Source organism: Homalodisca vitripennis, chromosome 4, assembly GCF_021130785.1.
Source record: "Homalodisca vitripennis isolate AUS2020 chromosome 4, UT_GWSS_2.1, whole genome shotgun sequence".
In the NCBI taxonomy this organism is placed as follows: domain Eukaryota; kingdom Metazoa; phylum Arthropoda; class Insecta; order Hemiptera; family Cicadellidae; genus Homalodisca; species Homalodisca vitripennis.
Genome location: NC_060210.1, coordinates 79,472,474 through 79,498,557, shown reverse-complemented (window position 1 = coordinate 79,498,557; position 26,084 = coordinate 79,472,474). Strand labels below are relative to the sequence as shown.

Here is a 26,084-nt window from a genome sequence, read left to right as displayed (position 1 = left end):
TAATCGCAAAACTCGAGAACGGCTGGACCATTTCGGCTAATCGAATTCTGCTGTAGTCTGATGTATGTTCTTGTAAAGAGTAAATTGGGAAAGTCTGAACTTTTTTATTTGAGGAAATAATAATAATAATTATGAAGCACAATCCCAATTCAACCGGCACTAAACGATTCAACTGACAACTAAAGTTTGCAAAATATGCCAAGACATTTTGTTTTCTCATAAAGTCTTGAAAGTAAAAACACTTATTTAAACTGCATTTGTAATCACAGTTGAGCACAGAGTTTATCCAAATAAGAAAATACTCGTAAACATTGTGTCTCCAAAAACTGAACAACTTTATTGAACCGTAAATATTTTAATAAACCGCATATAATAGAATTTTTAATTTTGAAGTAACACACATAATCTTAACATTGTTTCCACTGTTAGAAAAAAGATAGTCAATTCAGCAATCCAACTCTGCCCTCACTCAATGACCAATTTCATCATTAATGTTTGAAAGGGCCATGGTAATTCTTAGTTTTAATTCATGAATGTTTAACACTAAACCTAAAAACCTAGTCTTTTACAAAATATTTTACAAAGACCACATTATACTAAGTTCATTATGCTTTTTAACTTAACTAGATTTCTCAACCCTATGTATGTTTACTAGCAGTTTTGAAAGTGATTTTCTCTAAAATAACCGGTACGCCACAAATCTTTTTATTCATAATGAAATACTTAATAAACATTCTTGAAAATACGTGATGGTTTCTGGAAGATATTCAGTGAAAGAAATCTGTAAATACACAAGCGAATATGATGACTTTAAAGGAGCAGCAAACACTTAGTTTTTGATAGGCATCAGCTGTATTACATCAGTTCTAAAAAAATGTACAGTGTATCAACTATTTTTATAACAATTCCAACAGTACTTTTTCCAATGAAATCCATCAACGCATAAGCGAGCACGACCACTTTAAAGATACGCTTGTAGAAGCCAGGAGCAACAAACAACGGATACCTCTTAACTGTGACACATTTTGCAAGCACAACTTTAAAGTGGTTGTGCTCGCTTATGCATTTAAGTTTTTCATTGAAAGAAGATAATAATTCTTTTATATAAAATAGCGGCTAGTGGCTAAACAAGACATTTCCCATGTCTATATGACCTATGTTTATATTACATTTTTTGTTTCAAATGATGAGTACTATCAGCCACAGAAGTTTTGAACACCCTGTACGTTCATTGCGCAATATTTAATGGCTGACCGAACTTAATTAAAAAGTAATGGGAGCCATTCAGTGTACCCTGGCGAGCTAACAGGTCGAACGTAATAACAATCTTCATATCTGTTGGAAAGAGAGCTGCCACGGCCACTCTTAGAGATCAGAATATGATTGAAAAACCAAGCTCTTATACTAATTCCAGGAAATTGTTTTACATGAAAATAAAGTTCTCGAAACATCTATGTTTAGTAGCTATGGCATTTTTATACAACAATGACTTCCTTTATATGACGATAAGGCCTGTTTCTCTCCAATTAGATGTTTAAACTTATCTTTGTCATTTCTATTGAAATAAATTATTACTTGAATAATCATTAAAGAGATAGGTATGTAGCAAACACAAAATGACAGGATTCTAAAGCTTTAATTATGATGATAACTTAAAGTAATTCACAACATCAAATTTAATAAAGGGTACACATAAACCAGCAAGAACTAGGTAAGTGTAGATGCAACATAATTTATCAGTATCATGGGGCCAGATGCTCAGTCTTCGGTGTATTCAAAGGGCTCTGGGGGTTCGGGCTCCTTCTCCTCATCAGGCTTGGGTCCGAAAGCTGAAAAGTCACAAGTAGAGAATAAGTTAATTTGTTATAGTGATGTATGTTTAATATTCCATTCAAATTGTATTGTGTACATTAGGACATGATTACTACTTGTTATTTAAAACTATATCAGTACCTGCGACAGGTTCTACAAGCTGCTCCTCAGAACCACCCTTGGTATGACGCACCATCACGATTCCTCCAATAGTGATGTCCTTGAGGGGCTGGTAGGCACTCCCTTCCACCAGAGATATCACCTTCAGCTGGAACAAAGAAACACTTTATTGTGCATTTAATCTTCACTTTAACTTAAAATAACTTGTGTACAGTGTTAAATTAGCCTTTTCTTATAAGCTGGAAATTAGGGTGAGATCATAGAACTATTTTATGATTATATAATGTAATGGTAGATCTACAAATGCACAACTCTGACTAATAATGAAGTATATGTGAATTATACCAATTTCTCTCAAAATAAACATTCAAAAATAATAATTTACATTTAAACTAAGTCACTAACTCATATATAACTGGACTTTTGATCTTGTAGATGTAGTACACATTGCACCAGTAATTCTGTGTTTATTGCTCTTTCAATGGAAATGTTCTGTTCTCCAGTCTTCTTTTTATAGTTTTATGAAAAAGGAAGAATGTCACTAAAGTAGGAATACAATTTTGCCTTAATTTTTATACTGGCAACAAATTTTATAACCTTGTAAAAGATTTTGTTAAACCGAAACTAGGTAGAATAATAATTACTTTTCTGATGTACTCTTAGTGAGAGAGGAGAATTAAAGCATCAAACTTTTTTTATGAAACAGACAAAACTACAAAAACCATTAACACACTGGGGTTTGGTGCACAATCCTTTCTAAACCATGTCCAATAGTATTAGCAGTAATAGTAGACAGTTGTAGCCTACCTCAAAAATTAAGTAAATTAAAAAACCAGATAACCAGAATGATTTTTTTTATATAGTTTTCTTGAAAACTAAACATTGTTAGCCTATGTGTACTCTATCAATCAATTCTACAACATCAATCAATTCTAAAAATCTGTACTCGTTTCAGAATCACTGTATTTGCACATTTTGTTTCAAAATAAGTGTAGGATATTATTATATACAAATCACAACGGCCCAACTTAATTTTTAAAAAGAATTTATGACCTAAAAGTAATTCTTTTCATGGTATTTTAGATAACTTCTCTAATCTTTACTTTTAGAGAAGACAGTAGTGATATTTAAAACTTGTAACACAATTAAGATGAACTTTCCCAATAATCATTACAGAAAGTTATGATTCTAATCTTCACAAAAAATTAATAAAACTGAAAAATAATTGAGGGTTTTATCGACTTCAATGAAAGTTACAAAGTAATTTAAACTTACTTGAGATTTCATTACACGTGCTGGGTTCTGGAGAATTTCAAATGGAGGTTCTGGTTTCTTTTCTTCTTTCTTTTCCTTTTCTTCCTTTTCTTTCTTCTCCTTATCCTTTTCGTCTTCCTTAACTTCATCCTAACAGCAGAAATACAAATTTAAAATAATGTTACAAAATTAAACCTTTTTAAATGATGAAATATAATGTAATTACATTAGAAACGTATAATAACAAGCAAGTATTATTAGTTCTCATACAGCATTTAAGAATGAAGTGAGTACAATATAGTTATGTGAATATTATACTAAAAATTGTTTAATAAGTTAATGTTGATAAATTCTCGATTATTAATGACTGAAATTCAAATTTTTAGTAATTTCTAAGTATAAAAAGTAGTTCACCAAAGAAAGATTAGTTTACTGTAGTAAATTTACTATGTTCGTCATATATAATACGCAACAAAGATACCTTTCACGTAGCTTTTTTATGCTGTATCAGTACTAGGGTAGAACTAACTCAATAAAATTAATTAAATAAAATTCTTAAACTGTACATGTTGCTAGTATGCTGTAAACCCAAACTGAGATATACAGTAATCATTTATTTTAGCCTTTATTTATTTGCTCAGTTAAGACTGGTTCTAAAGGATGACCATATTTAATTTATAAAAGCACACTGACCACTTCCATCTTCTCGTTGGAATCTGTGACCTTGGAGACACCACGGCGACGGGCCCTGGCAGCAATACTGAGCACTGCAGTCGTGACTTTCTCTCGCTCCTCTCGCCTCTTCTCCTCTAGTGGTGGTGGATAGGCATACAGCGATGGGCGGGCATTACTACGGACCTCCAGCTTAGGCATCTACAACATTTCAAAACAAGCTATCAGTCAACAGATGTGCCAGAAAAATTATCTCTGCAAGGTGTATTAGGGAATAAGTCTGCAAATTATAAAACAAGAAATCAAGTTATCTAAAGAGAAAAACTGTGAAATTTATTCAAGTTTTTGATGCTCTATGGTATCACACATAGATCAGTTTATTTTTTAGATAATTGTGTGTCACATGGTAGGCAGTTGTCCTGGAATTATCTAAGTCAGCAGCACTCTTGTAATTTGTTACTACTCTTGTTACTGACAATGAATTTTTACGTTATAACTATTCAACCTGTATTTTTATGACTCTTAAACAAAGCTGAAGTATTAATTCAGATTTAAATGTAGTTTTAAGACCTACCTTTAGCTGAGAGTTTAGAGCGATGAGGCATGTGGGGGTAAAGGCCAAGGCTAGACAATGAGCCAAGGGGAACCAATACCAATACTGAGTGGCCACCAACACTCCCACCACTGCCAGCATGTTGGTATGTCCAGTACGGGACTGTAGAGTTAGGGTTACATTACGACCACCTGCAAACATAACACTATTAAGAGCGATGAGCCATGTGAAGGGAAAAGGCCAAGGCTAGACAATGATCCAAGGGGAACTAGTACCAATACTGAGTGGCCACCAACACTCCCACCACTGCCAGCATGTTGGTATGTCCAGTACGGGATTATAGAGTTAGGGTTACATTACGACCACCTGCAAACATAACACTATTAAGAGCGATGAGCCATGTGAAGGAGAAAGGCCAAGGCAGACAATGAGCCAAGGGGAACTAGTACCAATACTGAGTCAAAAGAACAATATAAGAAATAACCACATTTTTCAGGAGTTAATTTAATTACTAATCCAACTCCAAACAACTATATAGCTAGTATATTGCCATAACTCAGAGATTATAGGTTTCCAAGTGACGGTATGACAGTTAATATGAGTCTAACTACCTAGTCATATAAATCATTTTAGCTCATTACTGGCATTATTGTTTGTCATGGAACTTTTTTTATTTAATTTCACTTAGTATTTGCAGAAATCGTTATGTAGTTACAGCATACAAATATTGTCATCGTATAGTTATTTTTAAGTTTTTCTATCCTTTCACTGTGTGATATTTCCATTTCATGATATGAATAAGAAAAACAATGGGCTGTATTAGACACTCTGAACGGCAAACAAATTGAACTGTAATTAATTATTAGCGAATAACAACAATAGTTGTACTATCTCAACAAAAACAATTACTGGTAACAGAAGAATATTAAACAGGTCATAAAAAGTACACTTACCAGCATCAATAATGCCTTGTGCCAGAATAGCTCCAAATTTAGCCATAACATCTTCATGCTTGTCGACAATAACTTTGGCATACAGAGCACGGAAATCTTTCACCTATAAAAATGATTAAAACATTATTAATTAAAACATAGTTTTCACACTAACAATAAGTATTGAGTTCAACTAAGTTAACTAAGAATTTAAATATTTTTATTTATTTATTTAAGAATATTAGAAACATTTTTATAATTTTTGAATTCCTCACCTTAGGGCAGGTCTGCTCAGTATGTTGGATGAGGATCATGGCCGATGCTATCAACGCTCCTTGTCGCACAAAGTTCACAGGGTCATTTGTCATTGGGTCCAGCAGAGCAATGGCTTCCTGTAACATTCATCAAACATCACACACACATTTATATCCATTTTGTGTTCGCTGGTTTACTTAGTTGAAATTTCTGCACCATTTTATTTATCAATTTCCCTGCAAATCAGATACTGATCTATAAATAATGAGGACTTTATTCCATGATTTCCTTTATATTATAATATAATCAAAAATTGTGATTACACACAAATAAACATGGTGGTTCATAGTAATTAACTTATAGAATGAAAACCGTAAATAATTTAAAGTAAAATAAGTGGTTTTTCTAATTAGAGGAATATGATGATATTAAACATTTTTAACGTATATCAAACCATACCTCCATAGCTCCATTGTGAAGATGGAGCTTATAATATAAGTTAATCATTTGTAAATATTACTTAATTTAGAATAACATATAAACCAATAATTATTTTGTGAAGCCTTTCAAAAGCAAGCTATCTTCATCAGATACCTCACAAAAGTAAAGAAACTCCCAAATTTTTGTCTGTTATTTTGTATCTTTTTTCAAGTAAATACTTATAAATTCTCATTTTAGAGTAAAATTTATAGCAAAATACTGTTCAATAATGATTTTATCCAATAAAATATAAAAATAGAAAGAGAGGAAATTACCAATACAATTTGAACTGATAAAAAAAGAAAGAAAGTACAAAACACACGTTACAAATATCATAGAAGGTAGTATATGAATATAAAACAACAATCATCAATAGTAGAAGTGAAAATATTCAAATATTTATTATCAGTTAAAAATAAACATAGTTGGTTGTATCACTGTGCCTTTAGCACATCCCTTATGTATAAATTCTAATTAGTTAGTAATAAATCATGTCTATAAAAACACTATTATGATATTCAGTATAAGAACAACTTTTAATTAGCCATACAAATTGTTTATGCATAAATACATGAAATGCTTTGCTAATGTGAACCTACCTTGAGCCCAGTACCAGCGCAAGCGATGCCCAGAGCCATGGCTGCACCGTAGCGCACATGAGGATTGTAGCTCTCGGCCAACAGTGACACAACACTCGGACATTGCTCGGGAGTCCTGCAACAGACAACAAGTTTTTAGTAATGCCAAAACTTCTAATGTATATTAAATAAATTTTATATATATATATAATTTTTAATATATATAAACTGATGACAATTGTGAACCTATACATATCTATATAATATATTATAAGCTACTGAAACGCTAATTGAAATATAAATAAAAATTTATTTTGTGGTGGTTGAAGTTATATATTTCTGGAACAACTTACTAAGTTAACTGACTTGATTCAAATTTATATGAATTTATATTCCCTCTACATTTTTTCTAAGCTTTGCACTTCTATAAAGCAAAAATTAAAACTGCCTATAATTTTATTACCACATAATTGTTGTAATTATTTTTGTTATCAAAACTTAAAATAGTTTCAGATGATAGCTATTCAGATTGGTAAAATTTAAATTTTTAATGGTATATGCTAACAGTGGTGAGTGACTTAGTCTTCCTATCAGAGTCAATGTGATACATCTGTTTCAGTTTATTGCAGTATGTAACTATATTCAATTAATAATTAACACTGTACTATATAAATTGTACTAAAATCACCTTTTTTGGAGTGACACCCACCCAGTTTCTCAACTTTAAGAACAATGTACAAACAAAACAAAAAAATTATCGCTAGGACAAAAATTTCATTTTCGGGGATTCCTCCACTAGCACTAGCTCAGCTCTATGTATAATTCGGGGATTCCCGCAAAAGAACCTGACGCTGTCATGGGGGATTCTCCATCCCATACTCACACTTTTTACTTTCGATGGGGTGACACTACCAACTTCAGCACCTGGTGCCACCCAAGGTAGGTACGCCTATGTATATTACACATTCTGGTGGTACATGTTAATAAAGTGGTATTTTCTAATAAAGTAGTGTTAAATATTCTTTAGTATTGAAAAAAACTAATTTTTAAGTAACATCTTACTTTTGATGTTAAGATTAAGTATTATTCCTGAGAGAATTATTAGATAAACTAATTACATGATCAGAAAATCAAAATTAATAAGTTAAAATTTATCCCACACAAAAACCATTCAAAACAACAGTTCTTTAAAAATATCAAAAACTGTTAAGGTATTCAGGTACAGCATTAGGAACATCTCAGAAATCTATGATGTGTTTAAATTTCATTTCTAAGACTAAATTAAACTCTCAATGGTAACTATATTATTTAAATAATACAAAGAATATTTTTGTAGCAGAGCTCATAAAGAAACCCTTTATTTAGTTTTAAACAGAACTGAATAGCATATGCTTGATAAATTTACCTGAATTCAATTTACACAAAACATCACTAGGAGGAATTTTATTAAATGTATTTCCTCAAGCAAAAACTACTGAGGCTTAAAGAAAGTGAGTTTGCCCGATAATTAACTGTCACTGCCAGTAACGGCTTACTTATTGTTTGGAAATAAATTGTTGTAGCAAAGAAAGCCAACTGTTCCTTTCCAGAGTCCTTAAGTCGAGCACTGTACTAGTGTTGAATAGTGACTCATGGCTGGTCTTTCATGTTCACATTCTTTCTAAATCATTACCTGGATAGACTTACTAAAATAATTTAATAAAAGTCTCCAATAATCGTTTAACTTTCATTCAGGGTAGTTTCTAAACCTAAAGAATTAAAGTTATTGTTTAAAATGAATGTTCTCATTATAAACGAACTTGAGACACATGTATGGGGATATTAAACATCTAATGTTCCCCTTCACTAAATGTCTATTATAATTTAAAAGACTATCTATAGTTGATTAATACTAATGTGTATATGTTTATTATGGATAGTTTAGTTTATTATGGATATATCCGTACAATTTACTTTTGTAATAATAAATATATTTCAGGCACATTTTTAATTCATTTGGTTTAAATATTGAGTATTCAACTGGAGAAAATTTCCAAAGAAATTTCATTGTTTGGTGTTATTGAGACTATACAAAACAAGTCCAGCCATCTGTATAACATCGGCTGTTTCTTTGAATAAATAATGTATATCTGTGATATAGTCCAGGAATCGAGAGCCGACTCACAATTCACTTTGAATAACCTAAGAATTTTCTCTAAGAAAAAAATTGATTATTAGCCTTGTAAGTTTTGGTGAATATTGAAATGGGAGAACACCAAAAGGGTTGAAAATATGAAATCATTTTTTTTACCAGGTCATATTACTGTATTTGTAACCTGCCACACTAAAAACAAACATAAGGCACATAAATAAAAATTAAATTAGTGTTAGCTAACCATATACATACTGACTATTTGGCTAAAAGTTCAGTCTCTTTATTTAACATTTTGACTGTCAAATAATTATTAGGTGTCTGATGATTGATTTCAAGTGTTTTAAGGTATACAAATATAATTAGTGAAAAATAATTATGGTTTGACATTTTAACCCTTTACATGCCCTCCCAATTCGACCTCCATCAAAACTAGTGTGGCTGAAGATCGATTTCTTTCTTGGGAGAAATTGCTGTATTGATTTCTCAGTTGTGAGCATTTACCATGAAAATTTGTTCTCGCTTTTCTCAAAATTAAATATAATATACATGTGGTGCCGTGCCTGAACGCAGGTGATATTTCAGTAGTCAGGTCGGTGTTCTATCACGAGCAAGCGAAGTGTCGAGGGTTCTCGGGTAGAGCAGCACCTGTCAGTGCCTACAATCGCCTTGACGCAATACTGATAGAACTCTATATTGCGGCATCACTGTTGACCGGAGTCCAAACGTATTTATGTTACAATAGTTTTATATAATATGCAAGACTGTTTATATTTTAACCTAAAATGATTCACGTACCGTAACTACTTTGCAAACACAGTCAGAAAATAAACCTTTTTGTGGACTACAGCAAACAAAATATTCCAGTGATAAAATCCCAGCGTGAAGCCATAAAGATAACAAAAGCCATGTTATGAGCCATATACCTGTGATAGGCCGGTCGCTATCGACTATCGATGGTGGGTTTAATTGACATAACCTCGATAAATCAGAAGCAATGAGTTCCGGTTGGTTATGGCTTGGAGTCGGTCCGAGGCGCTACACACGCGGTCAACCTTCATCACTTCGGCCATCGTGTTTGTGTTAACCGAACAATATTTGCAGAGTACGAGTTAGTGTATTAACTTTAACTTGCATTACACAGTTCATATTGTAGTAACAACTCTTTTAATAGCGTGCAAGTATTAAAAACTGTTTAGACTTAAACACGTGTCAGTTAACAATAAATAAAATAAATCGACAGTAACAAACAATGTTTCGTAAAACATCGGATGTCTAAGATATATAACTTCCCGTATGAATAGTGTGTTTGTAAGCAATTTTAAATCAATTATAGTTAGTTTGCTTGATGAAACTGTCCCAGTCTTATACCATTTAAAAGTCTATTAATACCCTTAAAGCATAAGTTTCCACTTTTAAAAGTTTATCAATATTTTTGTAGCAATAATTTTTTATACGTGGCGTATTCTTTAAATAGGCCATCATCGCGATCATGAAAACTATAAATCTGATAGCAAACTTTAAGTGGGGAACCTTTCCTTGTTTATAAATAAATTAAAAAATATATATTTCGAACTTTAATAACTGCTTCCATTTTTTAATATCCTTGGTGAACATAGAAACCCTTTATACCAGCAGGGCTCTCGCTACACGTGTCTACAACTTGTCAAACCTACCATCAACCCGCTTTCATCAATAATGCGCTAGGTGGTACAGGACAAGAGCTATATTGTTTCGCCTATGTTTACATTTTTTAATATCCTTGGTGAACATAGAAACCCTTTATACCAGCAGGGCTCTCGCTACACATGTCTACAACTTGTCAAACTTACCATCAACCCGCTTTCATCAATAATGCGCTAGGTGGTACAGGACAAGAGCTATATTGTTTCGCCTATGTTTACATTTTTTAATATCCTTGGTGAACATAGAAACCCTTTATACCAGCAGGGCTCTCGCTACACATGTCTACAACTTGTCAAACTTACCATCAACCCGCTTTCATCAATAATGCGCTAGGTGGTACAGGACAAGAGCTATACTGTTTCGCCTATGTTTACATTTTTTAATATCCTTGGTGAACATAGAAACCCTTTATACCAGCAGGGCTCTCGCTACACATGTCTACAACTTGTCAAACTTACCATCAACCCGCTTTCATCAATAATGCGCTAGGTGGTACAGGACAAGAGCTATACTGTTTCGCCTATGTTTACATTTTTTAATATCCTTGGTGAACATAGAAACCCTTTATACCAGCAGGGCTCTCGCTACACATGTCTACAACTTGTCAAACTTACCATCAACCCGCTTTCATCAATAATGCGCTAGGTGGTACAGGACAAGAGCTATATTGTTTCGCCTATGTTTACATTTTTTAATATCCTTGGTGAACATAGAAACCCTTTATACCAGCAGGGCTCTCGCTACACATGTCTACAACTTGTCAAACCTACCATCAACCCGCTTTCATCAATAATGCGCTAGGTGGTACAGGACAAGAGCTATATTGTTTCGCCTATGTTTACATTTTTTAATATCCTTGGTGAACATAGAAACCCTTTATACCAGCAGGGCTCTCGCTACACGTGTCTACAACTTGTCAAACTTACCATCAACCCGCTTTCATCAATAATGCGCTAGGTGGTACGGGACAAGAGCTATATTGTTTCGCCTATGTTTACATTTTTACAAAATAATAATAACTAATTAATTGTATATATAATAATTGTTATTTCGTTACAAATAAACAAATATAACCAAATGTAAAGATTGATTTGACAAAACAATACGGACTGCAAACAAATGTATAATGAGTGGTTATTACATGTATACATGTATGTTTATCTAAAAGTACCCCATATTATTCTATTCTTATCATCTTTTCATACAATATCCTGTTTCTGAACTATTACAATTAAAAACATTTTGTGTGGTCGTCAATTGAAACCTGAAATATTTTAGTAGTGTCTTAATTAAAATAAATATCTTACAAAGTTTCAACTTTAGAACTTACTCAATTTAACAATATAATTGTTCCCCTAAAAACAAACAAACTGTAAACTAAGTAAGACAGGACTGTACTCTATGTCATGTTTTGCGTATTTTAACCTAATAAATAATTTTAAACCCTTCGTGCAGTTTTGCCGGTAAAACAGGTAAAAGAGAAACTGCTGTACCGACAGGATACAGGAGGTGGCGCCACGGTGGCAACTGCCGCGACTATGTCGACACGTCACTGGACAGTGCTGCGGACGCCGCCGATCTCCACAAGCTCTGTTGGAATTATTAATTAATTACCACTTCGTTATTGGCGGGATAAAACGTGCGGTTATTGATCGAACCAAACCGCGCTAAACCGATCCACTTGTCCTCCACTTTCGTGTGGCCAGTGGACACACACTCGCGCACAACTGTAAACATTAGCAACACGGTTTGATATGTATGTAGATGCACGGTACATAATTCTCAACATTTTAGAACTAATGAGGAACTAGTATATTAACACTTTTAATAAGAGACGAAATTTATAGTTTTTCTGTTCAATTATAACATAGGAATAAAAATATGTTTCTTTCTATTACATTTTGTTCTATAGAATAGCACTAATTCTATGCTTATATGCTTTTACACTTCAATAATATTAGTGATTGACAATACCTTACTAAAGACCCAAAACACACTAAGAGAAGAACTACAAGGGGTCGAACATCAATACAATCATTATTTATGTGATGCTTTATCAATTACTTTATCATAGGCAAACACCCAATGGCAAAAATTGAGGGAACAAAAAACTCTAAACAGCATGAAATAGTTTATACCTCATGGATTGCATTTAAGCAATTTCAATAATTAACACACAGGGAATTTATAGACAGTTTCCAGAAGATTTAAAGTTTACGTTATTGTTCTTTATTTTTAATCTGGCCAATAAATTAAAGAAAATACAACTTTCATAATTTTTGAAAAGGTTTTCTTTCGAAACAATGTATGACATCACGTGATGTATGAAAGGTCTCATGAGAAGCAGCTCAGCAAGTGACAGCGTGACATAAGAGTCTCAATCACAAGTTTCCATAATACGACAACGGAATGACAGCGTCGTGGTCAGATGTGTCTAACTTCTCAGTCTAAGTTGTTTCTGATGTACACATCAGTGCACAATGGATGACATCACGTGATGTATGAAAGGTCTCACGAGAAGCAGCTCAGCAAGTGACAGCGTGACATAAGAGTGTCAATCACAAGTTTCCATAATACGACAACGGAATGACAGCGTCGTGGTCAGATGTGTCTAACTTCTCAGTCTAAGTTGTTTCTGATGTACACATCAGTGCACAATGGATGACATCACGTGATGTATGAAAGGTCTCACGAGAAGCAGCTCAGCAAGTGACAGCGTGACATAAGAGTGTCAATCACAAGTTTCCATAATACGACAACGGAATGACAGCGTCGTGGTCAGATGTGTCTAACTTCTCAGTCTAAGTTGTTTCTGGTGTACACATCAGTGCACAATGGATGACATCACGTGATGTATGAAAGGTCTCACGAGAAGCAGCTCAGCAAGTGACAGCGTGACATAAGAGTGTCAATCACAAGTTTCCATAATACGACAACGGAATGACAGCGTCGTGGTCAGATGTGTCTAACTTCTCAGTCTAAGTTGTTTCTGGTGTACACATCAGTGCACAATTGAGAGTAAAACTAGTTTCAGCTATAATACACAGACACAGTAGCGTACAGTGTTAACTAGGTAAAACTACTCCCATAGGTCTTATTTCACAGTTAACATATTTAACCGCGAATTTTAACAAACATAATGTTACAACTATTGCATCCAAGCACAAAACACACATCTTATTAAATATTATTGTTTATTTTTAAAGTAAATTTTCGGTGATTTACAACTATAGTTTTATAAATTTTCATAATCATTATCTACTATTATAGTGAAATGTATGCACGATCACTGAACTATTCCAAATATATCACAGTTTTAAGAAACAAATCTACTTTTTCACGATTTGCAATTTTGTAATAAATAAAATTCCCTATATTTGCATATATGTAGGTGATACCAAGTTCTGGATCCACTTTGAATGACTCCACATTTAATTCGGCTCCTTAACACTTAATTGCGTGCCCATTCGGTAAACATTCTCTCTTAGCGGATGTAAAAACAAGAGCTACCGTCTTAAGGCTCGTGGGCTCCAGAGCGTGTGCTTATTTATGGGTTATAACAATATTTGTCAAATCTAATGTAGGCTACTGACTTTGCAGTTTCACTCGTTCCACGTAAACTAAACATTTTACTAAGAACGAAAAAGATTGTTACGGAGGCAGTACGGATCTCTGGGGAAAAAAGAAAAAAAGGAAAAAACGCAATAACGATAGTACACTGTCATTGTGATAGAAATGAAACTAATTTGTTTTATTTTTATAAAAGGAAATATTTCAATCTTGCATAAATATTAATAACACAACTAAAACTGTTAGTTTAGTATTATTTTTATTTAAAGCAGATTAATAGAGTATTACTATGTACGGTTATGTTTGTAATCAAATATTCAGGAAAAGTGTCTCAAATAATAAATACATATGTTTAGCCACCATCATATATCTTAAGTATATATCTATACTTTCTTTTTATTTCATAGATTATTACAAACTAACTTATTCTTAATTCAATTATGCAGTTTAAAACAACATTAACTATAATAATGCAAGCATTTGTTGTACTGTTATAACATTTTCATAGAATGGTAATGATAAAAAAGTCTTGTTAATTCATAAGTGTCGAAAAATTGTTTAAAATTAACACAAAGATGAACGGAATTTACTTGAGGAATAAGTGTCAGTGATAGCAAAATTGTGAAAACAAGTCTGCTTGTTGATGAATACTGGCTATTGGGCACTGTAATATAAACTTGTAGAAACAAATATATTATCTTAACTTTGTGTTTGAGTGTTGTAAAGCGTGTTTTACTAAAAGTTAAAGCAAAACTGACTTTGCTTAGAGATCAATATAATAAATACTAATTGGAGAGAACCGATGTTTTATATAGAACACAAGCAAAAAGGTGAAAGTAATACACAAGTAATATCGATTTGGAAGGAATAATGAACCGTCGACTTTGTTGTTATAACTTTTAGCAACTGGCCTGAGAATACAATTACAGTATCACGGTGATAGCTGGTAAACAGAACCGGATAAACCGACCTTGGCCGCAACGGAATGTTAATTTAAAAATGAAGGCAGTAGAGAGGGTGTCCATTCATAGCACGTTGTCCATCAATAATGTAAGTAAGGCGGTCGCCGGCGCTATTGTGGACATCACATTTGACTTATTCAACCGTCGCGGTCACATCAATGCGACTTCCAGTCACAATATTGATGTTGTCACAGTGCTGTATCAACAGGGGGGTTTACATCGGGGTGCCTTAACAATACTTTTATAATGAATCTGCGTTCTCCGTGTTAACAACGGATAAGTTAAATGGGAATATAACTGAACATTTGAAATGTTTTAATTATTGAACTACAAAATATCCAGAAATCTTTTTATAAATTGATTGATTCACAATTGTAAAGCTATTGTTGAGTGGAGTGGAATGGTATTTTATAAAGCCAACATGTGATTTTTACAAGAACCTTCGTGACGACCGCGAAGGAAGCGTTAGAGAGAGCGCACGTTTAAATCTCGTGTACGTTTTTAATTAATTCTGTGCACTTATACTTTACAGAAGAATTTTTCATAAGGTTATACAAGGATTTTGTAATTTCTTCTCTTTGAAAATATCCTTGAAAAATCCTGAGACGGGTACAACTTGTCAGCCCTTAACTCTTGAAAGAGTTCAAGTGGGAATCAGTAGATGGGGGGAGGGGGGATGTTAGGTCGAACGGTGGTCGTTATTATACGTTGTAGTTAACAACTGTATTAATTGTTGCACGTATATGTGAATCAATTTTTCCAGTTTCATCTGGTACAAAATTGAATCTGTATCGAAGATCGAAGACTGATTAGTTGCTCCAGTACAATCTGTACCGATATAGCAAGACACCCAAACAGACTGGACTAACATTTTAATAATGTAATTCACATTGGAACAAGTACTTACACGGTTTATTTAACTAAAATTAGCACCCGTGCGTCGTTACAGTAAAATTTTTATTTTTAAAACCTAGGTCGCACAAAAATCACTTAAATTTAAATTATTCAACATTTTAAACTGTGCACTCACTTTTAGGCTTAAACTTGGAGATGTTCAGAAATTTGCACAGTTCGTGTGACCTTACATCTAAATTGACCCCGTATAAAGAAACACCAATGTATAGCAAAAATTCGAGGAACAATTTAGTCGTAAGACGCCTTATGTTTATAACAGCACTGACTGGCCTGTCTCGTTCTTGTGGTACGTTCAAGTTACAAGGAGAGCTCGTCTTGAACAGGTCTCAGCCTTATGGGAACGTAGGCCATAAAGGAAACGTGTTTTACTACAAAACACAGGCATTTGAATTGAACTCAATTTTCTGATCGGATTCGAAGGAATGAGGCAGTTTTTTCGTTAGGACTATACCTTGTGAGTATACAGACTTAAGGCTTAACATACCATATTGTTACGCCCATGGCCATCAAGTAGGTAGATTTTTAATGTTTGCCAATTTTGGTGTTTGATATATTTATCAGTATAAGTGTGTAATTGGCATGGCACAATACACAGAACCGTCCCTGTTACCGTAGGTGGTCGCTATCGACGTCGGCAGAAGCCAGTGGACAAGTCGTCACTCCGCCAGCGTCACTCCAGCAGTCGGCTGTATACTGTCCAGGAGGAGGCGTAAGGCAATTTGCATGTATAAAAACCTACTTTTTCGCGAAATCAATAGCCTTCTTGAAATTTCTATTGTGTAAGAAATCTCTAATCAGTCACTAATTAATCGCTAGTTTTTGTTTGGATAAAAATCCACGCATATCAAAAGGATTAAATGTAACTAATATAAAGTTAAATATCTCACTAAATTGATCCTCACATCGTGTTTTTGCTACACACACTTAAAACCAAGCGCCTGACTCAGAGATAAAAGTTAAACAAGTGTTAGCCTACCATAATATGAAGGTGGACTATTTCATATAACCGAAAATTGCTAATTGTCTACGTCACACCTTCGACTTAGTTCTCAGTTTGTGGAGATAAAGATCATACATACACTTCTGACATATTTATTGTGTGGTATTTTACACAATTTTGATACCTCTAATTTCAACACTCTAGTGTCTTGGTGACGAGAAATTTCTTTCGTAGGAGAAAACCTATCGATTCTCTCTATTCTCCATCGATTTCATGAAAGACTAGGTTGTGTGTTAATACGATGCAAATTGAAACTGGATTTAATTATAAGAAATATATTGAAATCAATATTTAACAAAACCGTATCGAATAAGACAAACGTGTTGCTCACGATAATCACTGCCCATATTTTGTATATCCGCCCAACACGTTAGACACCACCAGACTAACGACAATATCAGTAGATCTCGGACCAGTTTAAAGGTGAGCTCCACTGACGGCTCCATTGTTTTATACGAACTGTCACTGTTGGATTTTACAGTTTCCTACACATCACTTGAGGTGTACGTAAGGCTATTTGCTGCTAGACTTACGGTAAACGTTAGAGTAGTGAGGGAAATAACTTAGACTAATGCCTTATCGTAGACATTCAATCTTATAATTTTATATTTATGAATTTTCAGTACAACAATTTTGTGTTCGGCATTGAATTTGAAAATAAAAATAAAACTAAACATCGAAACTGTTCGAGTAAGTTAATAAAGCTACTTAAATTTCTGAGGAAGGTGTTTTGAATTTTAAAACGTGAGAGAGTAGAGTTAATTGTTTTTTAAGTATAGATCATAACTTAAATGAATTTAAATAAGGACACGATAAATACGAATCTAAGAATTAGATTAGAAATGTGCCAAGATACTCAAACAATATTTATTGAACGTTTCCGAAGTTGCACGTAAATGGATTTTGTATCGAAGACACTGCGAGTGTACTTTCTTTCTGTGGATTGAAACCCACGCCCGTGTATTGTACAATATGTATCCATTGTCTTACTATGAACTATGTAAGATTCAAAATTCCGAGTAAAATTTCCAGATAAATATCGAGAAACGGTACCATCCTTCAGGGCTGTACAATAAAAAACCATTTAAAGTCTAAGTGTTATGTAATTAATATGCCTTTATAACCACAAATTCCAAGTATGCAATAAGACAACTGTTTTCAGTATAAAAACGGAAGTTTCGATGAGCGATATGAATTGGATAAATTCCTATCCCGATATCACCAGTAATGGAAATGGAATTGTAAGCGGTAGCAGCACAGGAGCGCGGCTGCGGCACTACAAACTGTGGCCCATCACTTTGACTTATTGAACCGTTGCATTGCGTCGCGGTCACTGACACATTACTGTATGGTCGGAGCGGAATACCGCGGCTGCGGCACTACAAACTGTGGCCCATCACTTTGACTACTAATCCGTTACATTGCCTGAGATATCACTGTTTGGTCGGAGCGAAGTACCGCGGCAGCGGCACTACAAACTGTGGCCCATCACTTTAACTACTAAACCGTTGCATTGCCTGACACATCACTGTATGGTCGGAGCGGAGCACCGCGGCTGCGACACTCCAAACTGTAGCACATCACTTTAACTTATTGAACCGTTGCATTGCCTGGCACAGCACTGTATAGTCGGAGCGGAGCACTACAGCTGCGGTACTACTATGTTTATTGTGTACTATGTTTATGTTTGCCTGTACTTTATTGTTTCTGCTCTATAAGCTGATATATGTTAAGATATTTAATATACGATAACATACTCGAATACTTCTACCTGCACGGCATTTTCCTTTAATATGGATGTTTATGTAATTTGATTGTATTTGTTACACTTAAATCAACTAAAATGTTTGATAGCTTCAAAGGAATTACCTTAGTTTTATACAAATTAAACTGCTTTAAAACCTTTTAAAATCATTTAAGTAATTTTCTTTAAGGAAACAGGATTACCTTAGATTAAACATCATACAGGAAAAGTTAAGGTGTTGAGCTCGGTTTGTTAAATGTCTACCGCTACTAGTCCCAAAACTTGCTAACTCCAACCTCAACTTTGCCATAACAACTTAAGTATCACAAATAACATCGGTTCGGAAGCTCAGGCATCTCAAATGTTACTCGACAAAACCTCTACTCTCACGGTATACTTCACTGTTCCACAAAACTTTCTGTTAGCTCACTATGATACAATCAATAAATCTTTACAATCACAGTTATAATCTGTATTTCTATAATAGAAGATATCTTGACTAAAACTCGGGTTTGCTGACAGGGATCAGTGTTGGACGGAAAACACTATTGGCAGTAACGAGATAAGGGAGGCTTACGCTCTTTCTTCCCATAAAAGATTAATAGTTGTGTCTATTTTCCTGTAGTAGACATGGTGTGGTGATATACCATCATCACAGATGGTGGGGATGTTGTAAAAAGGGCGCGAAATTCCAAATTAAACTTTACAGACATTAATATCAATAATATACTAAATTTTTTTTCTTAAAGAAAGACTTAGAAAGCTCTATACATATATATGTATACATTACGTATATAAAAACATTAAATATATTTATACTTATTTATTTATATACATACGTGTGTGTGTGTGTGTGTGTGTGTGTGTGTGTGTGTGTGTGTGTGTGCGCGCGCGCGCGCGCGCGCGTGCGTGCGTGCGTGCGTGCGTGCGTGTGTGTGTATTTACTTTGAATTTTTTCGAATAATATATTATATTCGAATTAAAATATTACCAATGTGGCTGAATCCAACTGTGTATTAACACATTCGAATTAACTGTAACTTCTGAGCGTGTTATATACCTTTCATCCAACTTCCGGTATTATAAACACAACTCTAGAGTGTACAGTAACAGGAAGCTAGGATTCTGAGAATTAATATGGCTTTTAATTATGTTAGCGCCGTCAAAGTCAATACCTCATTAAGACTTACTAAACATACTCTTTACATTTCAGTTTTTTTTTTTTTTTTTTTTTTTTTTTTTTTTTTTTTTTTTTTTTTTTTCAAGCTCTTCGCAGTCATCATTATAAGATGAAGTTCTGTAGATTTCTGGAGGTAGAAAGATTCCCAATACGGACAAGCACACTGTAAAATACGACTTTTGCACCAACTCACTGGTACGAGTACATTTAAATGGCCCAGTAATAAAGAAGGAACACAGTGATGTTCCACTCAAAGAATCAAAACACAAGCCGATACTTGTATGAGTATATCATTGTGTCACCAAGTAGTATGAAACTACTAATATAATGTAAATTAATTTAACACACGTATAAATATGTTGTTGCTCTCGTCAAGGAAAAATGGCCCAAATTTGATGAGGAAACGTCCCGAAAACGCAGATTTATTTGCATTATGCCATACACGGTAAATGTGTCACCATGTACTGCAAACGTGACACATAGACATCATTATGACAATGTCCTCGACAAGAGCGTCATTCTAGTTGTCTAAAGATGATGAGGAAACGTCACGAAGACATGCAGACGTTTGTACCATACGCGGTAACTGTGTCACAATGTACTGCAAACGTGACACATAGACATCATTATGACAATGTCCTCGACAAGAGCGTCATTCTAGTTGTCTAAAGATGATGAGGAAACGTCACGAAGACATGCAGACGTTTGTACCATACGCGGTAACTGTGTCACCATGTACTGCAAACGTGACACATAGACATGATTATGACACTGTCAACGTCAATATTGTAGTGGTCCAAAGCTGACGAGTAAACTTCACCAACACATGTCCACATCATCTTTGTAGTAAACCATATACGATCTTTGTCAGTACAAATGTATAATACCTCTTTAGTTTCGAGTTGTGTTTTATGAAGTTTTAATAACAAAATACACTCTAGTATTTGAGCTATAGCCTAAATGATCACTGTCAACTCGGATTACAAACCGCATGAGAGATTTCTGTCACAGTGTCAATGACTTCAAAACTAAGTTGATTACTAACTCCTGTTCAAAGTTAAACTAAAACAATGAACGTTTGACAACAGTTGCTGAGGAAACAGGTATGAAGTGAAATGAACATCAAATTCATTCATTGATAATTTGTTATTTACATGGTTTAAATTTTTGTATAATCACATATGTTCAATGTTTTTAAACTCATTACTTTTTATCATAAAGATCACAACCTCATTAATTTTAAATTAAACAAATTAGATTAATTAATACAAAGGATATGATTAACATTTAGCCTAAACAAAAACGTTGTTTAAGAAAAGCCATTTAGAGTATTAAATTATTGTTATCCGTATAACAACAAGTTGAAGATTATCAGAAATACACTTGAAGAAGGGTTAAGCTCAAACTACTTGATATGATTATTTAACTTTTATTTTAGTACCTTAAAAATTATTTAAAAAACTATTATACAGGGTGAGGTAGACCAGCAGTCTGTAATGTACAGCGACTGAACTGAGAAATCTACCTTCTTCGTGTTAACGAAACGGACCCCCATCTTTCCCTCCAATATTTGACCCTTTGGAAAAATATTTCTAACACCCAAGAATACCCCAAAAATGAAAATTTGAAGGAGGCATGGGTCATTTTTTAAAGACTCAAATGTAAGGGCACTTTCAAGTTTTACGTAACATAAAATTCCCAGGTGATTTCATGTTATATCAACAATGACAATGAGAATATATCCACAAACAAAAACTACTTTCACAGCCTTTTTGCAATCACAGAATCTATACATTTTATTTCTCTTGTTATGATATAACGTTTAAACAAAATAGACAACCACATTACTTGCGAACCTTCCATTTTAAGATTTATTTTTAAAGAATATCCGGCAAGGTAAAAACTAGTACTACTACCATTCCAGTTAGGAGATAATTTGGGATTTGTTTACAGGGATAAACAGAATCATGATGGCTGATAAAAGCTTTTGGGATGAGCCTCTTGAGGAGGGGACCCTTTTTATTACCCTTAACTGAAGTCAATCGATTCCTCACATCGTATATAGTTGTCTGCGCTACTCTTTCATTGGAAATCATACAATTTCGGTTAACCTGAACCAAACTACTAATATATTAACATTTTCGTTGATTTAAGGCATTGGAATTTATTATATTGTTGAACAATAGACATCAAACAAAAATATATATTTGTTAAACAAGTTTTTGGCTCTGGGAATATAATGTGTTCTATCTATAATATATAAAGCTTGTAAAATGTTTCCCATATCCAGCAACAAGGAAACAAAAGCGCGAAGGTACAGAAATATAATGATGGCACCTGTCCGATAAACGTTCACAATATTATCCGTATGATACAAATTTAAACTATCATCTACCTCTCTTCACCTCAGTTCACACTATTGATTGCCTGACTGTTAAAGTTAATACTGTTTCACTATTTCTCCCTCCCCTAACTTAAATAAAGCACAAAACACTAACAACATAACTAAAAACCTCATTGTACCAATTAATAACTTTTTCTCCGATAGGCTTGTATTTAATGAGCCTCAGCCTACTACAGCGAGTAGTGCAAGATTTTCGTCTACATTGTCCTCAGCCTACAATTTACACTGAGTACGGACTGTGTCTTGTCTTATCCCTTATTCGTCTAATACGTTCAGCTGAATATCAACAATTAACTCAATATTTTAAGAGTAAAAATGTCATTTAAATAAAAATTTCATTTTCTACTTTTAACTATTACAATCAGAACTGCAAGTAATAACCTAAAATTATAAATCATTTCACTAGACAAAACAAAAAAGCATTATTCCTTTCAGGGGACTGACATTCACGCAGAGTCCAGCCATGTCACATTCAGCTGGCCGATGTATATTTGAGAGCCCCAAATGTCAACCCTTTCCAATTTTTCACGATTCTTTTTCCATTTCCCAGGTTATAAATTGTCAGTCTGTGTTTCTACCTACCACTGGCTGATAAAATATGTATCATGGAAACAGTAAATCCGTTACCCTAGTTCACACTGGGGACACGTCATGTCGGTTACCGAACCTTGGCTTTATAAAAACACGCGTTTTCTACCTACCACTGGCCGAATCGTGGAAACAGTAAATCCGTTACCATAGTTCACACTGGGGACACGTCGCGTCGGGTACCGAACCCTGGCTTTATGAAACACGCGTTTTCTACCTACCACTGGCCGTATCGTGGAAACAGTAAATCCGTTACCATAGTTCACATTGGGGACACGTCGCGTCGGGTACCGAACACTGGCTTTAAGAAATACGCGTTTTCTACCTACCACTGGCCGTATCGTGGAAACAGTAAATCCGTTACCATACTTCACATTGGGGACACGTCGCGTCGGTTACCGAACCTTGGCTTTATGAAACACGCGTTTTCTACCTACCACTGGCCGTATCGAGGAAACAGTAAATCCGTTACCATAGTTCACAACTGAAGACACGTCGCGTCGGGTACCGAACACTGGCTTTAAGAAATACGCGTTTTCTACCTACCACTGGCCGTATCGTGGAAACAGTAAATCCGTTACCATAGTTCACATTGGGGACACGTCGCGTCGGGTACCGAACCCTGGCTTTATGAAACACGCGTTTTCTACCTACCACTGGCCGTATCGTGGAAACAGTAAATCCGTTACCATAGTTCACAACTGAAGACACGTCGCGTCGGGTACCGAACACTGGCTTTATGAAATACGCGTTTTCTACCTACCACTGGCCGTATCGTGGAAACAGTAAATCCGTTACCATAGTTCACATTGGGGACACGTCGCGTCGGGTACCGAACCTTGGCTTTATGAAACACGCGTTTTCTACCTACCACTGGCCGTATCGTGGAAACAGTAAATCCGTTACCATAGTTCACACTGGGGACACGTCACGTCGGGTACCGAACCCTGGCTTTATGAAACATGCGTTTTCTACTTACCATTGGGCGTATCGTGGAAACAGTAAATCCGTTACCATAGTTCACACTGGGGACACGTCGCGTCGGTTACCGAACCCTCGCTTTATGAAACACGCGTTTTCTACCTACCACTGGCCGTATCGTGGAAACAGTAAATCCGTTACCATAGTTCACACTGGGGACACGTCGCGTCGGGTACCGAACCCTGGCTTTATGAAACACGCGTTTTCTACCTACCACTGGCCGTATCGTGGAAACAGTAAATCCGTTACCATAGTTCACACTGGGGACACGTCACGTCGGGTACCGAACCCTGGCTTTATGAAACACGCGTTTTCTACCTACCACTGGCCGTATCGTAGAAACAGTAAATCCGTTACCATAGTTCACACTGGGGACACGTCACGTCGGGTACCGAACCCTGGCTTTATGAAACACGCGTTTTCTACCTACCACTGGCCGTATCGTAGAAACAGTAAATCCGTTACCATAGTTCACACTGGGGACACGTCGCGTCGGGTACCGAACCCTGGCTTTATGAAACACGCGTTTTCTACCTACCACTGGCCGTATCGTGGAAACAGTAAATCCGTTACCATAGTTCACACTGGGGACACGTCACGTCGGGTACCGAACCCTGGCTTTATGAAACACGCGTTTTCTACCTACCACTGGCCGTATCGTAGAAACAGTAAATCCGTTACCATAGTTAACACTGGGGACACGTCGCGTCGGGTACCGAACCCTGGCTTTATGAAACACGCGTTTTCTTCCTACCACTGGCCGTATCGTGGAAACAGCAAATCCGTTACCATAGTTCACACTGGGGACACATCGCGTCGGGTACCGAACACTGGCTTTATGAAACACGCGTTTCCTACCTACCACTGGCCGTATCGTGGAAACAGTAAATCCGTTACCATAGTTCACACTGGGGACACGTCACGTCGGGTACCGAACCCTGGCTTTATGAAACACGCGTTTTCTACCTACCACTGGCCGTATCGTAGAAACAGTAAATCCGTTACCATAGTTCACACAGGGGACACGTCGCGTCGGGTACCCCACTGGCTTTATGAAACACGCGTTTTCTACCTACCACTGGCCGTATCGTGGAAACAGTAAATCCGTTACCATAGTTCACACTGGGGACACGTCACGTCGGGTACCGAACCCTGGCTTTATGAAACACGCGTTTTCTACCTACCACTGGCCGTATCGTGGAAACAGTAAATCCGTTACCATAGTTCACACTGGGGACACGTCGCGTCGGGTACCGAACACTGGCTTTATGAAACACGCGTTTTCTACCTACCACTGGCCGTATCGTGGAAACAGTAAATCCGTTACCATAGTTCACACTGGGGACACGTCACGTCGGGTACCGAACCCTGGCTTTATGAAACACGCGTTTTCTACCTACCACTGGCCGTATCGTGGAAACAGTAAATCCGTTACCATAGTTCACACTGGGGACACGTCGCGTCGGGTACCGAACCCTGGCTTTATGAAACACGCGTTTTCTACCTACCACTGGCCGTATCGTGGAAACAGTAAATCCGTTACCATAGTTCACACTGGGGACACGTCGCGTCGGGTACCGAACCCTGGCTTTATGAAACACGCGTTTTCTACCTACCACTGGCCGTATCGTGGAAACAGTAAATCCGTTACCATAGTTCACACTGGGGACACGTCGCGTCGGGTACCGAACCCTGGCTTTATGAAACATGCGTTTTCTACTTACCATTGGCCGTATCGTGGAAACAGTAAATCCGTTACCATAGTTCACACTGGGGACACGTCGCGTCGGTTACCGAACCCTCGCTTTATGAAACACGCGTTTTCTACCTACCACTGGCCGTATCGTGGAAACAGTAAATCCGTTACCATAGTTCACACTGGGGACACGTCGCGTCGGGTACCGAACCCTGGCTTTATGAAACACGCGTTTTCCTACCTACCACTGGCCGTATCGTGGAAACAGTAAATCCGTTACCATAGTTCACACTGGGGACACGTCGCGTCGGGTACCGAACCCTGGCTTTATGAAACACGCGTTTTCTACCTACCACTGGCCGTATCGTGGAAACAGTAAATCCGTTACCATAGTTCACACTGGGGACACGTCGCGTCGGGTACCGAACCCTGGCTTTATGAAACACGCGTTTTCTACCTACCACTGGCCGTATCGTGGAAACAGTAAATCCGTTACCATAGTTCACACTGGGGACACGTCGCGTCGGGTACCGAACCCTGGCTTTATGAAACACGCGTTTTCTACCTACCA

General features: G+C 35.9%; 1 protein-coding gene across 1 annotated transcript in view; it reads right to left on the bottom strand.

The window, feature by feature from the left end:
- Positions 1-1,617: 1,617 nt before the first annotated feature.
- Positions 1,618-26,084, bottom strand: part of LOC124359608 (26S proteasome non-ATPase regulatory subunit 1) — a 251,882-nt gene continuing 227,415 nt past the window's right edge. Inside the window, exons 12-19 of the mRNA XM_046812494.1 lie at positions 6,678-6,792; positions 5,619-5,735; positions 5,365-5,467; positions 4,433-4,602; positions 3,880-4,059; positions 3,208-3,336; positions 1,954-2,080; positions 1,618-1,829 (exon numbers count right to left, since the gene is read on the bottom strand). Of these exons, the coding sequence (XP_046668450.1) occupies positions 1,759-1,829; positions 1,954-2,080; positions 3,208-3,336; positions 3,880-4,059; positions 4,433-4,602; positions 5,365-5,467; positions 5,619-5,735; positions 6,678-6,792 (1,012 nt within the window). The 3' untranslated portion in view covers positions 1,618-1,758. The remainder of the gene's footprint in view (positions 1,830-1,953; positions 2,081-3,207; positions 3,337-3,879; positions 4,060-4,432; positions 4,603-5,364; positions 5,468-5,618; positions 5,736-6,677; positions 6,793-26,084) is intronic.